The sequence below is a fragment of the Gasterosteus aculeatus genome, chromosome 13 (genome assembly GCF_964276395.1).
Source record: "Gasterosteus aculeatus chromosome 13, fGasAcu3.hap1.1, whole genome shotgun sequence".
In the NCBI taxonomy this organism is placed as follows: domain Eukaryota; kingdom Metazoa; phylum Chordata; class Actinopteri; order Perciformes; family Gasterosteidae; genus Gasterosteus; species Gasterosteus aculeatus.
In genome coordinates this window covers 13,237,075-13,251,720 of record NC_135701.1, presented here as the reverse complement: position 1 = coordinate 13,251,720, position 14,646 = coordinate 13,237,075, and the positions used below count along the sequence as shown (strand labels likewise).

Below are 14,646 nucleotides of genomic sequence, written 5' to 3'. Positions count from 1 at the left end.
GGCTGGGCTGCCGAAGGTCTGCCAGTAAAGGCATTCCTATAGAAGTGGATAAGGAGTTCCAGCACTGGAGACGGGGGATCTAGTTCCTCGTTGCCATCAGCACGACAGGTGTCAGGGCCCGAGATGGCATTCCATCAGAACTAGGGGATCTTCTATATATCCTTTATCTTTTGTGGATAAATGGAGAGGCATGTGGGCTATCAGGTGCTTCCTGTTCAAATCTAATTATTAATGTGCTTGAATTAAACTGGCTCATTAACATAGTTTAAGACTAGCTTATTCAAGCAATCAGTTAATTTATCATTTTGGCCTCAGGTTCAAAACATTTATTCTGTTTGTCCTTACAGACAAGTGAGGAGGGTTCCACTATCTCATGTGTGATTGAGCGCACGCGGGGATCTCTGGACCAGGTTTTCGTCAACTACAGTGTTACCCAACTGGACAGTGAGACGCCAGCCCATCAGGATTTTGTTAATTCCACTGGAGCTGTGCTTTTCATGCCTGGAAAGCGCTCTGAGGTGTGTGTGTGTGTGTGTGTGTGTGTGTGTGTGTGTGTGTGTGTGTGTGTGTGTGTGTGTGTGTGTGTGTGTGTGTGTGTGTGTGTGTGTGTGTGTGTGTGTGTGTGTGTGTGTGTGTGTGTGTGTGTGTGTGTGTGTGTGTGTGTGTGTGTGTGTGTGTGTGTGTGAGATTGACAAAAACGGTTGGACTTGTATAAATGTGATAAGTGTGGGAAAACCCTCTGATGTTATCCAGTGAAGCTATGCAGTGGTTAGATAAAATTGCGATGTACATTGTGTGCAGTGTTTTCAAACATTAACATACTAATTCCAAATTAATACTATATGCCGAAAACAGGATTTCACACACACACCCCAAATAATAATGTTCATGGACAACCAGCCCCACCTAGTGGTTTATTTGTCGGTAAATTGAATCAGTTAACAGGTGCCAGTGGATAATCAGGCTTTTATGTTGCCTTCGGAAATATAGATTAAATCTTCAAAGGTGCACACTGTACTAATAGCACATTCTTTCTGTTAGGTGTTGAACCTGTTGGTGTTGAATGATAATCTCCCAGAGCTGGCAGAGTCCTTTCTGATTACGCTGGTGTCAGCAGAGTCAGGTGATGGCAAGCAAGGCTCCACTCCAACCAGCGGTGCAAGCATCGACCCAGCAAACTCCGTTAACAACGTCACTGTCACAGCAAGTGACCACCCTTATGGTATTCACTCACGTGCCCCCAAAAGATTACAGTTGTTCTTTAAACATTGCACGTTTTAGCAATAAGAGATCTGTACGTATAAGATGATGTGACGTGATAGGTAAGCTAAATAAAATTACAATTTTCCCTCTCTTTCCTTTTTCCTCCCCCACTATGTCTGCCGTCCCACTTCCATCTCACTTGTTCCCTCTTTTGTCTTTATATTACTATAAAACACCCACCTTTCCCATAATCCAGGCCTGCTACAGTTTCAACCCATCCCTCAAGGAGAGGGATTGATCCCTCCGGCATTAGAACCTGCCCACATAACTGTCAACGAGGAAGATGGACAAATCCATTTGCTGGTGGCCAGGGCCCAAGGCCTTTTGGGAAGGGTCATGGTTGGGTACAGGACGACCCCCTTCACAGCATCCAGCCCTGAAGACTATGAGGTTTGTTTCTACTGGGGTCTTTTATCTCACGCAGGCATACACATTAATGATGGGTAAACTAATAAGAAGTTGGTGAGAGAATACATTTGTCTTGCTAACCTGGTTAATTCTTTCTGGATATTCCTCTGGCAGGACTCGGAAGGCGTGCTGGACTTTCTTCCAGGGGAGAGGTTAAAGTTCATCAATGTGACCATCATAGACAATCCTGTCCCTGAGCTGGATAAGATTTTTAGAGTGGAGCTCTACAATACTGAAGGGGGAGGTGAGAAATATTAGCCTGCAATTATGAATCATGAACTGTTTTCATAAGTTAACTTTAAACGTTTAAAAACAATAGTCACATTTTGCAATGTTTTGAGCGGTAGAACAAAATTCCATTTTTTTACTATGTTTTATTCAAAGAGGAACATACTTACTTATCCTAATTAGAACTGAACCAACCCTTTATTCTGGCCTTCTGTTTTGTGTGCTGTGGTCCTGTGTGCTTCCCTATAACCACCTACTTCTGTGACTACCTTCCTTCCCTCCCATCAATCTCCACTCTACTCCTTCGGTGTGATTCTAATCGTGTGTGATCCATCAGTGGATCAGTTTCTACGTAGTGAAGGAAGTGGTAGTGGGGAGAGTGACTCTGACTTCCTGCTTCCATCCTTTCATCACTGTGGTGAGTACACCCCTTCCTTTTTCCCTGCGCTGCCCTTGTCTCTATTCCTTCATCTCCAAACCCGCACCATTTCTCACTCAAGCTGCATACATAGGTAAAGTTCTTTAAGGGATCATTGGGACATGCTTCTGTGGACAAGCAATATCTTTCTTTCAGAATAATATTTTTGGCTGGTTGGAGAGACTAAAAAAATACTCTCCTCTGAACGCTATTTGTCAAGTGCATGCATAGGTGTGTGTGTGCATATGCCTGTGTGTTAACTGTAGGCGGTATTTACATTGTACTGTGACCCCTGTGAAACGTACCCAAGGAGAGGCATGTGGGAAAAACAAATAGCCTTTCACAGGCAGCAGGGGTAAATGGTCGACATATTCGTCAGAGACCCCAGGGTTTTCCTACTAAGAAGAATGTTATCCCCTATTCTGAACAACCTACATACACTGCCATTTCAGTCTGATTCTGTTGACCATAAAATCTCTTTTTTGATGGTAAGAAGGTTTATTATTATTGGGTCATTTCTGTTAAAATCCCTGGCTTGTTTGGTTACAAGATGACCTTCGCACAGGGTTCTTCTCCTTTTTTTCATACTGATACTGGAATGGGTGACTTAAAAGCAACACATACATTTTTAAAATTAAATTCAGTATTTTGTTTGTAGCCAGCTTGGGAGCTGCGTCCCGCATCACGGTGACCATTGCTGCTTCTGATGATGCCCATGGAGTGTTTCAGTTCAGTCCTGAATCCCTGACTGTGAATGGAACAGAGCCTGAGGATGGACGCAGCTCGGTTGTCCTGCAGGTCAGTGTATTCGTAGTACAAAATTAGGAAGTGCCAAGAGATAAGTGTTTGTTTATATTGTGTATCATCATGCTATGTTATCTTTTTGTTTTCTCCCTAGGTGGATCGGGCATTCGGTGACCTCTCAAACGTAACCGTGTACTGGGAGGCTGATCCGAGTTCAGAGGGGGAGCTACTCAGCAGGTTTGGGAACATCACCTTTGGTGTAGGTCAGACGTCGGAGAACATCATCATCAATGTGGCCCAGGATGAGATCTCTGAGTTGGACTCGAGTGTCAGCGTTTCCCTGGTTAACGTCACCCATGGTCGTCTGGGTGTCCAGACATCTGCCACTCTGACTGTGCTCGCCAACGACGATCCTTACGGCGTTTTTGTATTCGCTAATAAAACGAGGTCTGTCCGACTTCCCGAAGCCTACTCAACTGTCACCCTCATCATCCTGCGACAGAGGGGCCTGATGGGTCAGGTGGGTCTTTCTGTAGAAGGTTTAATAGTAAGCATAGAAATGTTGCTCAGTTTCTTTAGGTTTTGATAATGAAATATCAGAATGACATTTTTAATATCTCTAGGTGCGAGTGACTTATGGAACGCTGAAAGAGGGGGATCCGCAACCTTACAGCACCCCAGGGTTGGGCCGAGCAACTGAGGGGCGGGACTTTGTTCCCCTCTTGGATTCAGTTGTGTTCCTGGCCAATCAGAGTGAAGCAAACATCACCATCCAAGTACTGGATGATGAGGATCCAGAGAGAGATGAGTCGGTGTTTGTGGTGTTGATCAGTGTTCAACTCATCACAGGAGAGCAGGAGAGGCTCAGTACGATACCGACACCCCCACAGATATAAGACATAACTATACTCATCATACCGTGCTAAGCTGATGAAACCTCCTCTTTTTGTTCCTTCCAGTTTCCAATTCTCCTTCGCTGGGCCTCAGGGCTGACATTGTTGCCCAGGTGATAGTGGAGGCCAGCGACGATGCTTTTGGAATCCTCCAGCTGTCAGCTTCAGCTGTCAGTGTAGCTGAGCACTACGTTGGACCCATAATAAATGTTACACGTGTAGGGGGGATTTTCGCTGATGTATCCGTCAAGTTTCGAGCAATGCCTTTGACCGCCAGAGTCAGTAAGTGTTGGGCATGGAGCACGGATTTACATCTTTCTCTTTATCATTTGTGTTTGAGCAGACAGGCGATGTCCATATACATATACGTGTGTGTAATCCTATAGGTGAAGACTACAGTGTAGCCTCCACTGATGTGGTCCTCCTAGAGGGGGAGTCCAGTAAGTCGGTACCCGTCTATGTCATCAATGATATCGTCCCTGAGCTGGAGGAGACTTTTCTCATCGAGCTGATAAACCAGACCACTGGTGGAGCTCTCTTAGGGGAGCTCAGGCGTGCCATCATCACCATACTGCCTTCCGATGACCCTTTTGGTGCCTTTGGTTAGTAGACATAATCCAGGATTTGTTGTCTTTATTTTATTTTGACTATTTCTAAATGTTCTTCATTTTATTTCTACAAAGTCTTCCAAGCTGTTCCAGTTACCATAGAGGAACCAGGGTCTAATTCTATGGAGGTCAAGTTGCCCATAGTCCGTAATGCTGGTACTATTGGCACAGTGGTAGTCCAATGGCAGGCCACTGTCAATGGTAAACTAGCAGTGGGGGACATCCGACCAACATCGGGAGAGATTACATTTGCTCCTGGAGAGACTATGAAGATTCTCCAGGTGGAGATTTTAGCAGATGATGTACCTGAAACCACTGAGGTAAGAAGCTGACAGTGAGAATTATGTTTTTACGTAATTTAAGTTACAATTTATTAATCATTTTCTGTCTTTTCTAGATAATTATGGTGGAGCTTATTGGTGCCAGTAATGGAGGAAGCCTCGGGGTTGATAGATCTGTTAATGTAATAGTGCCTGACAATGACAATCCATATGGGACAGTGTACTTTGAACAGACTGTTTACCGCTTTCAGGAGCCACTGCAAGGAGTTTATAGAGCCAATATCACTGTCCACAGGAGGTATTTTAATATTATTGTTTTCTTGGTAATAATGGGATTATTTAAAGTTGTTTTATGTACTCTTATGTACTCACCTCTTCCTGTCTGCTGTCTTTCCTCTATCATCCCCATTGTCTTTATTCTAGAGGCGGACACTTTGGTCGCTTGGAGATCGTGTACAGCACCTCAGAGGTGGACATTGTTGGCTTGGCTCAAGCTGACGGCCAGAATCTACTAATGTACTATAACACCCCAAAACCAGGTGTTCCATCCACTGCCCCTGGGAGGACAGTCAACATCACCGGGCAGAGTGACGCTTTGGCGGCATGCGCTGCTGCCTGTCTCAGAGAGCAGGCCTGCAAGGCCTTCTGTCTCTCATCACGAGAGACCTTGCCATCCTGCACTTGGGTGACTTCAGGGGTTGACCAGCTGACCCCTCAAGCTCAAGTTATGACATATGTAAAAAACGTTACGGCAGCTGCTGTCCTGTTTAGTACCCAGGCTGTGGCAGGAAGTGATTACAGCCCTGTGACAGCTCAAAGGGCCTTCATGGAAGATGGATCAGGGGTTGCCAACCTCACAGTCCCAATCTTGACTGATACATTTCCTGAAATGGATGAGAGCTTCTCCATTCACATCTTAAAGGTAAAACCCCTGTGTTATCCATGGTTACATTTCTATTACATGCATTCAGTTTGAACTGTATAGCAAATAACATGTTTTGCCTTGTATTGTTTTAAGGTAGAACTGATAAATCTGACAGTGGCGCAGAAGAACCTGCCCTCGATTGGCCTGCCAGATAAAGCTGTGGTCACAATAGGGATGAATGGAGATGCATTTGGCGTATTTTTGATATACAGCCTCAGTCCCAACACCACTAATGAGGGGCTCTATCTAGAGGTTCGAGAAGAGCCAATGGTTGTGGTGCCTCTGGTTATAGAGAGGAGAGGAGGAAATCTGGGCATTGTCACCATAGAGTGGAGGTTTGTGGGAGGAAAGGGTACACCGGATGCTGACTTCAGTGGCACTGGAGGGATTCTGGTCTTTAATGGTATGTTGATCATTCACTGATTTAAAATAGTATTTTGTTTTGTAATTTTTAAAAGAGACAAAAAAGATTATCTTTCTACAGGTGACCTGAAGAAGACAATCGAGATTTTAATCAGGGATGATATTGTACCAGAGGACAATGAGACCATCATGATTGGTCTTGTTAATACGGAGGGAGGAAGTCGGATCCTGCCCAACTCTGACACTGTAACCATAGTGATACTGGCAAACGATTATGTGGCTGGAATAGTAGGATTTCATCCGGCCTCCCGTTCCGTCATCAGCAGAAAAGGTGGTTAGCTATTTCTCATGATTTGCGAGCACTTTATATTTGATATTTGTTCTGTTTGTTCAAGCACATTATCACCCACATACTATGCATTCCAAACTCTTTACACTTTCCTTGTCAGTAGAGATTTTAACTATTTATGAGTGCTAAAGTAAGGGAATGCACCAGTGAGTAGCAACAGGTGTGTTCTATGGCTGTCTGTCGTTGTCTTGAATTAATTATGCATGAGGGATTGTAGTCTGCCTGACTTTAACTTGGGCAACTTGGGGCATGAGTTACACATCAGAAGTACACAAGAACGTATATCTTTACAATTCTACATCCGAACTTATATTTTATATTACAGGTGAAAGGCTGTCCTTGCTGGTGACGAGAACAGCTCCTGGTCTGGGTAATATCACTGTTGACTGGAATGTAAAAGGGCCCCTTGTACACCAAACCTTCCCCAAAATCTCAGGGACACTTTTTTTTGCTGAGGTGAATATCAGATGGAGATCATTTAACATCTTGTACATGCACAGTATAGCAATGCAGACTTTTGCATGGATCAACATATTGTTTTTGAGTTGAATCGACACAGCTGTAATTTATTGTCTCAGGCAGCAACCATGTATTTGGGTGTGTCTCCTACAGGGAGAACTAAATGACACCATAGTCCTGCAGCTTCTTGATGATGCCACCCCAGAGGACAAAGATGAATATAAAGTTTCCTTGTCCAACATACAAACATTTGGTAATCCATTAACTTCTAGTATATTTGTGGTCAATATTAGTGCATGAAACGGCAAACTGCCGCGTGGTTCCGATTTATTACAGAGATTAACGTTACACTGATTTCCACACAGGTGTTGTGGTGACAGGTCATGCTGCGCTAGATGTTCAGGGTAGTGAGGCGGTGCTTACTGTGGACACCAGCGACGAACCCTACGGGCTGCTCACCATCGCCCCGTCATCCCTCAGGGTGACCACAGAGGAACGGGACCAAACTATAAACATCTACGTCAATAGAGAGTTTGGAGCCTCAGGTTTGTTGGCCAATTGTGAACACCAACACTTTTACAAAATGAATGGGTTTCTTTTAATGAATTCTGTTATTTATATTCTAACTTATGTTCTAAATGTGTGTGTACAGGAGCAGTGAATATCACCTATGAAGTTATAAGAGGTTCCCTCCAAGACATGTCGTTGGTGGAAGGTTCTCTCGCTGAACCGGGACAAGACTTCATTTCTGGTTCTAGTTCCGTAATACTTCAGGATGGACAAACTTCTGTCGCCATACCGGTCACCATACTGGAGGTAAGCCTTGGCATTCCTCCTTTCTGTCATTTATTTTCCGCAAACTCTGCTTCCTGGCTGTGAATTTGTATGTGCAGTATCTGGAATTTAAAAGCTTTCAATTCAAACACAATATCTTTAGGACAACATTCCTGAGCTCCAGGAGTTCTTCCTGGTCAACATAACATCAGCAGTGCTCATCACAACTCTTGCCACTGTTCCCAAACTAGGTATGGATACATTTAAGCGTGGAGTTGATCTGTTGTTACTAAATTATAGACTGTGTTTGTGAAATTTCTGCTCTTTTTTCCTCTTTACAATTTCTCATTATTTTTGATGAATAGAAGTTTTGTATTGCAAATTGCCAGGTAAATTATATATTTATGTGTTGTCAAGCTTAAAACAGGGTGTAGTTTCATGTACCATACCGCTGTATTAACAATAGTTTTTCCGTCACAGTGCACCATGGAAAAGCTTGGTAGTGTTTGCTACTACTTTTGCATAATCATAAACAACAGTTCAATTTATGAATGAGGAACTTCAGAAAGTGATGAGCGGACAGAATACTACTCAATAGCAGGATCCCGGAATACTATCGTACATCTGCGTGGAAACAGTAAACACGCAACCGCTTTTTTGGCAGCAGTCATTATGTGGCTTGGACGTGGAGATTGATGCTTTCCATGATTGAGGAAGCCTGGGGATTTGGTGGGAGCAGAGTTGCACACTTATGAGTGAAGATAGAGAACGCCAAACTAAACCCGGAGCTGGCCTCCCACAGTCTAAGCCATGAAGTGATTGCCAGCAGTCTATTCAGGACATCATAAATCAGTCCTCCAACAGACTTTGCTGCTCGGCCATCCAAGCGACTTACAGGAGACGCTTCATCGCTTTGCCCAAATGTACCTTGACGGACGTTAGATTCTCTACAGTTTCCTTTCGCATATCTTTTGTCCGTGCTTGTGCTGCAGTTATCCCTCTAGTCACAATATGCTATTGAGAGAATTAGGCTCATCATGTGGTTGCTTATGTTGTATAATTCTGTAATTATTTCCTCAGACACACAGGGCTTGGTGGTCGAGGTTAGCATTGCTGCTAATGATGGAATTAGAGGAGTCATTGAATGGACAAACACTATGTAAGAAGGCCATCCACAAATAACAAATTCCGTATATCGGGTTGTACATGCTTCAAATGTTTTTATAATGCAAATATGTTGTGGTTTGCAGGTTTGAAGTGAACGAAACAATAGGAGTACTGACTCTAGTGGCTTACAGGAACAAGGGGACATATGGAAATGTCTCTGTCTTCTTCTATGCTCAGAACCTAGAAGCTCAACAGGGACTAGACTACAACACCAGTGAAACGGTCAGCCACACGCAGTATTGAAACATTATTCAAAAAGTCCCAGACTCACTTGAACATACTTACATGGTCCTTGATATTCTCCTGTGCCACACAGATGCTCCATTTTGTAGATGGCGAAAGGCATAAATTTGTAGAAGTGCAGATCGTCGATGACGCCATTCCAGAAGGAGCTGAGAGATTCAAGCTCATCCTATCCAAGCCCTCGCCTGGGCTGGAGCTGGGAACCAATACCACAGGTACCTCACATCCAACCTCACATCAATACAGGTACTCGTACACAACAAGGTGACGTGGTATACAAACGCAGAAGACCGAGTGGTTCTCTACTTATATAGAACTCCACTTTGGATTGAATTTACGTTATTATATCACCTCAGGCTACACGAGAACACCTTGCTGTGTGATGTTGCTTATTCAACGGCATGCTTTACAATGGAATAATAAATGATAAATGATGCACAATGATACAAAAGTTTGTATGCAACCTATCCATTTACTCTGGTTCCTGTTCCAATGCCATGTAACAAAAAGGGAAAACTATGTAATATGGTGGTAGAGAATAGAATCTCCAACTTTGTCACTATGATATTATCTTCCTGAACTACAACTTTCTGTTTCCTTGTAGCCTCCGTAAATATCCTGGCCAGTGACGATGGACATGGTGTAATTTCATTTAACACCAGCGAGCATTTCTTATTGAGGGAGCCCACATATGTTTCTGGGCTGAGTGAGAGTGTGGCAACGCTGTACGTGGTTAGGAACCCTGAGAAAGGCACATTTGGCACTGTGACTGTTCAATTTACCATTACTGATGCCAACGGCAGTCTAGCAGAGGGCGATTTGATGCCAGCACAAGGGTTTGTGGTGCTTGAAGATGGAGCCAAATTTAAGGTACAGGAAAGTCAATTTTTAGTTGCTAAGAGCATTCAAACACATATGTGAGAACATATTATTATTCTATTGTGTTTCAGATGCTGGAGATACGGGCAGTGCTGGATGCTGAGCCTGAAGTAAATGAAACCTTCACAGTGACCCTGTCCAGCCCAACAGGGGGTGCACGGATGGGGCACCAACTCAAAAGTCTCATCACCATCTTGGAGAACTTAGCACCTTCGGGCTTGTTCCGCATTGGACCTTCAATTAACAGGTCTCACTACAGATGTACTAGCAAATTGTAAACTTGGAATGTCCTAAACACTTCTACCAGTGGTTCTCAAATATTATTATAACAAATTCAAACGCCCCTAAGAAATGAAAATTGAAGAAAAATAACATACCGAACCAACATGACACGCAGAGGAGAGAGCGAGTGAGAGAGAGAGAGAGACATGAAGAAACCTCACGTCAAACTGTGTCTTGTCTAATTCTATATGTGTTTTCTGAACAGAACTAACACAAAGGTGATTGCTGAAGAAGGTGGCATGGCGGTCTTCCTCACCGTTTCTCGCAGTAATGGTCTGGAGTCGTCTGTCAGTGTGGAATGGGAGATGCAATCCGACTCAGCTATTGCCTCTGGTGAGACCAAAAAATGTCTTAGGTCACCCCAACTGTCTGAACACTCATGAATGCCCCCTCCTTTCTTCTGTTATTTATTGTGCCATGTCCACAATAACTTTTCTTAACTTATATTTTTTTCTAGAGGGTCACCTCCCAGTGATGGGTGTGTACCAGAACTTTGAGGACAATCCCACCTCTTCTTGGTGCTCCCTTCCCGAAGGGCCTTCCTCTCTGGCCATGAGGCTGGATAAGAGGCCTGTTGCTGGATCCTCCCTCACTGTTGCCACTCTTTATCGGTGGCAGGGGGTTTTAGTGCCAGTAGAGGTAGGCTAACAACAGTACAGTCCATCAAAAAGCATATGATGTACCTACTGTAAACACATATTCTCAAGGGTGAAATCCAATGGAAACTTTATTAACGGGTTAGGGTTAAACTCTTTCTCTATTTTGGTGATTACAGTCTATTAGGATTCAGGATCCAAGCTCCTGTGTGGGGTTTGCGGTGAATGGCTCTACCTACATTGCAATTACACATGGCGGTCCTCCTTTTTACCCCGCTGCAAACCTCAGCATCTTCAAGATGCAAATGGACCTCAATATGACATTGGTAAGTACAGACTCCACTATCAACCCTTCTTCATATGCTACCTTTACACTCTAGTGTTTTCTTGTGTCATTTTCCATTAATTTGAGGCAATCTGATTTTTTTAGGAACAAACCTTAGGAGTTGAAGCTCTTAATGTGAAACACTTTGCTACTGAAGGCAGAGATTATCTAATAGCATCAAGCCAGGTAACCGTGCAACTGTTTGGTTTTAATATTTTTTAAGTTATGTCAAGATTATTAAAAGCAGGAAAATACTTCTCATCAGAGAAATGCCAATCAAGCCTGATACCATTGCATTTGTTTTGTGTCATTCCACAGATATTTGTCCGGACGGGAGGCTTCTTCGCCCTCCACCAGACTCTCAACAACGAAGAGGACATCCTCAGTGTAACTCCATTTGCTCGTGCGGCTGTTCCCTACCTGTTAGTGTGCATAGACAGACAGACTGTCAGCTGCCTCCTGCTTCAGTGGACCAGTGGGAGATTTCAGGATGCACAGCCTCTCCCACTCGCTGGCAGAGCGATTCACGTGGAGACAATCAACACAAGAGCAGAGAACACTCTCCTGTTTGCTGCTGTTGAAGGTGTCCCGTCTTTCTTCGTCACATGTCATTCATTTCTCATGTGTCTCATTTGAATAACTTCCGTCAGTTGTTTATTTTTGAGGGTCAGCTAATTGATGTGTCAAACAATATAGTAGATTTAATTAGAGTTGTGTTTGTCTGTTATTTTACTTTTAAAAGACTATAAGGCTGAAATTACATGTTAAAGTGACCTAAAATTCTACTATATTCTTAGAAGATAGTCGTGTGTCTAGAATAACAAGATACTATTTTCTGTGGTTCTACTCTTAAATGTACTTTCTAGTGGATTTTGCAGCGGTTGGATGTTGGTCAAGTTAGTACAAACAAATCAGTGATACTTCAGAAGGTTCACACAAAACCGCCTTGTTCACTTGTCTGTTCGATTGCAACATTTGCAATGTAGGCCTAATCATATATTTATACTGCGCTCTGTTTATTTTGATGAGACATAATCTCTCTGAGTCCGCAAAAGTGGTGAATTTTCCTGGTTCAGACCTGTAGTGCGTTTACAGGAAAGACCTTAGTGTGGAGCCAAGCAGAGCCAGAGAGTAACTGAGACGTTATAATTTGTAATTCTTGGGTGTGTCAGGCAAACCAGACCCTACTTTACATAAACATGTTATTCTAGCATGAAAGGAAACATAAATCCATGTTTTTTTCAGCGCATTCCTGTATCTTTCTCTAGGTCCTTCTCCATCCTGTGTAGTGTTTCAGTGGAGCTCAGGGCAGCCTTTTCCACAGCTTTCTCAGTCTATTCCTCATCCAGGCCTTACTTCTATTCACCCCTTCACTTCTTCTGGCATCAGTAAGTACACATTTCTCAGAATGCGTTGTTGGTTTGTAAATGGAGCTTTTTTATTTTGATCATTCAGTTTGTACTTTTATCAATTGGTCAGACAAACTAATTTCATATTTGTCTCGTAGCTTATGTCTTGCTGGCTGGAAGAAATGGCTCGTCACTCTACTCCTGGAGATCTGATGTCAACCTGCTTGTTATGGTCCTGAGGGCCCCTCCGGCCTTTAGCTTCTTCTCTCTCCTGGTCACATCCCTCAACACCAACAAGACCCTCTTGGCTTCTACTGAGGAGAGTAGTTCATCTGTTTATCAATTCACTTCTGTCTCCAATCAGTCTGATTTCATACCCAGGTACTCAAATTATTTGACAGACACACCAGATCTAAGCGAGAAAAGCCGATCGTGTACATTGAATAAATCGTGTTGCGTTTTCTTTCATCACGTCACATTCAGTTTTGGGGAGTTGCACTTTGCACCAGGTGACAGCGAGCTAGAAATAGCAGTGAACATTATAGACGATGACATCCCTGAGGAGCAAGAGTACTTCCACGTCAGTCTGAAGAATCCAAAGGGCGGGGCTGAGATTGGATTTGGTGGTCACGTGACTGTCTTTGTCCCAACCAACGACGATGCCCATGGAGTCATCGGCTTTGCTCAGGTAAACAGATACTTTAGACAGCATGTGGATTTACCACAAATTGCACAAAGAAGTCATTTATGTGCAGCCATTTTGTTAAACCTCAATTTACTTACATCCTATCATAAGATCAGGCATATTTAAGCATTACTGTATTATGTATTGTATTGTATTATGTAAATATCCGGTCATCACCACTCTGCAGAATTCTCTATCTGTGGAGGTGGAGGAGTTGGAGCAAAATAATCAGATTTCTCTCAGTATGGAGAGGAAAAGGGGGACTTTTGGCAGACTGACCGTTCACTGGGCCGCCAATGGGAGTCTGGCAGACATTTACCCCACGTCAGGAGTGGTGAGCAAACCTTTCCCTCCTGTCATAAACAAGACATCACTGTATGTATTGACAACATAGTAATAACAATAAATACATGACAATTGCCAAATGACAGTACATAAGACAAGTTAAAAAATTTTATATTTCTAGGTAATATTTTCAGAGGGACAGTCGGTGGCCAACATCTCGCTGACTGTAATAGCAGATGGTGTCCCAGAGCTGAGGGAGAGTGTCACCATCACCCTTGTAGATGTCACCACTGTGGGGTTGCAGGACCTGCGACAGGCTGCAGTCATTGACAAGCAACGGGCACTGGCTCTGCTCACCATCCGACCAAATGGTTCTCCCTACGGGATAATTGGCTGGCATCCTAACTCCCAGTTAACCCTAACGCAAGAACCACAAAGTATGTGTACAATTGATGTCGCAAGAAAGTTATAAATGAGTGATGATTTGCATTGATTGTATTTTTTTTTACTGGATCACAGTGCAGAGGAGACTTATTCAATGTAACAAGTTCTAATCACTTCTAAGATTTTCAAAGATATCCCCAAATATATGTCCCTGTTACAGAAATGGTTGCCGTACATAATTAGCGTTTGTAGTGAGCACACTGAGATTAACTGTAAAGGCGTTTTGCAGTCATTTCCAGCATGTAAAGTAATACAGATTTGCCTTAACCATTGTGTTGGAAGCCACCCCTAAATGTCAGAAAAGTCCAAGTACCGGAGAAGTATACCTGACTAATGTTATGGGGTGCTTCCTGATTTTGGTTGTTATTGCTGCATTCCTTCACCATTTATTCCCCCATCTCACAGGGGTTCCAGTGAATGTGACACTCTCTATAGTTAGGGAGCAGGGCTCTTCAGGTGAAGTGGAAATCCATTACCAGACCAGGCCGGCTCTGTACAAGCCCCCCTCCAACCAGGCCTCTCCAGGACAGGACTACATTTCAAAAGATAACACCATCATTATGGTGAATGGTGCTACAGTGGCTCTTGTCACCGTCACAATCCTACCGGTGAGGAGACGTTGCTGACTAATTGACTAATAAAGTTTTTTTTTTTTTTTTTTTGAGAAATACATTTATA

At 43.3% G+C, this 14,646-nt stretch overlaps 1 protein-coding gene across 1 annotated transcript in view; it reads left to right on the top strand.

Moving 5' to 3' along the window:
• The window catches only part of adgrv1 (adhesion G protein-coupled receptor V1), an 84,325-nt gene that overhangs the window by 25,523 nt on the left and 44,156 nt on the right, over positions 1-14,646 (top strand). Inside the window, exons 23-59 of the mRNA XM_078087618.1 lie at positions 348-518; positions 1,042-1,222; positions 1,460-1,653; positions 1,786-1,915; positions 2,237-2,317; positions 2,976-3,115; positions 3,216-3,581; positions 3,685-3,928; positions 4,021-4,236; positions 4,341-4,556; positions 4,638-4,882; positions 4,960-5,141; positions 5,267-5,765; positions 5,862-6,171; positions 6,253-6,462; positions 6,806-6,936; positions 7,093-7,192; positions 7,305-7,484; positions 7,592-7,755; positions 7,877-7,964; positions 8,079-8,102; positions 8,794-8,872; positions 8,964-9,102; positions 9,197-9,338; positions 9,728-9,993; positions 10,074-10,249; positions 10,490-10,617; positions 10,742-10,923; positions 11,060-11,206; positions 11,311-11,391; positions 11,524-11,788; positions 12,474-12,593; positions 12,713-12,935; positions 13,038-13,242; positions 13,427-13,573; positions 13,706-13,961; positions 14,374-14,576. Coding sequence (XP_077943744.1) covers positions 348-518; positions 1,042-1,222; positions 1,460-1,653; positions 1,786-1,915; positions 2,237-2,317; positions 2,976-3,115; positions 3,216-3,581; positions 3,685-3,928; positions 4,021-4,236; positions 4,341-4,556; positions 4,638-4,882; positions 4,960-5,141; positions 5,267-5,765; positions 5,862-6,171; positions 6,253-6,462; positions 6,806-6,936; positions 7,093-7,192; positions 7,305-7,484; positions 7,592-7,755; positions 7,877-7,964; positions 8,079-8,102; positions 8,794-8,872; positions 8,964-9,102; positions 9,197-9,338; positions 9,728-9,993; positions 10,074-10,249; positions 10,490-10,617; positions 10,742-10,923; positions 11,060-11,206; positions 11,311-11,391; positions 11,524-11,788; positions 12,474-12,593; positions 12,713-12,935; positions 13,038-13,242; positions 13,427-13,573; positions 13,706-13,961; positions 14,374-14,576 — 6,831 coding nt within the window. The remainder of the gene's footprint in view (positions 1-347; positions 519-1,041; positions 1,223-1,459; positions 1,654-1,785; positions 1,916-2,236; positions 2,318-2,975; positions 3,116-3,215; positions 3,582-3,684; positions 3,929-4,020; positions 4,237-4,340; positions 4,557-4,637; positions 4,883-4,959; positions 5,142-5,266; positions 5,766-5,861; positions 6,172-6,252; positions 6,463-6,805; positions 6,937-7,092; positions 7,193-7,304; positions 7,485-7,591; positions 7,756-7,876; positions 7,965-8,078; positions 8,103-8,793; positions 8,873-8,963; positions 9,103-9,196; positions 9,339-9,727; positions 9,994-10,073; positions 10,250-10,489; positions 10,618-10,741; positions 10,924-11,059; positions 11,207-11,310; positions 11,392-11,523; positions 11,789-12,473; positions 12,594-12,712; positions 12,936-13,037; positions 13,243-13,426; positions 13,574-13,705; positions 13,962-14,373; positions 14,577-14,646) is intronic.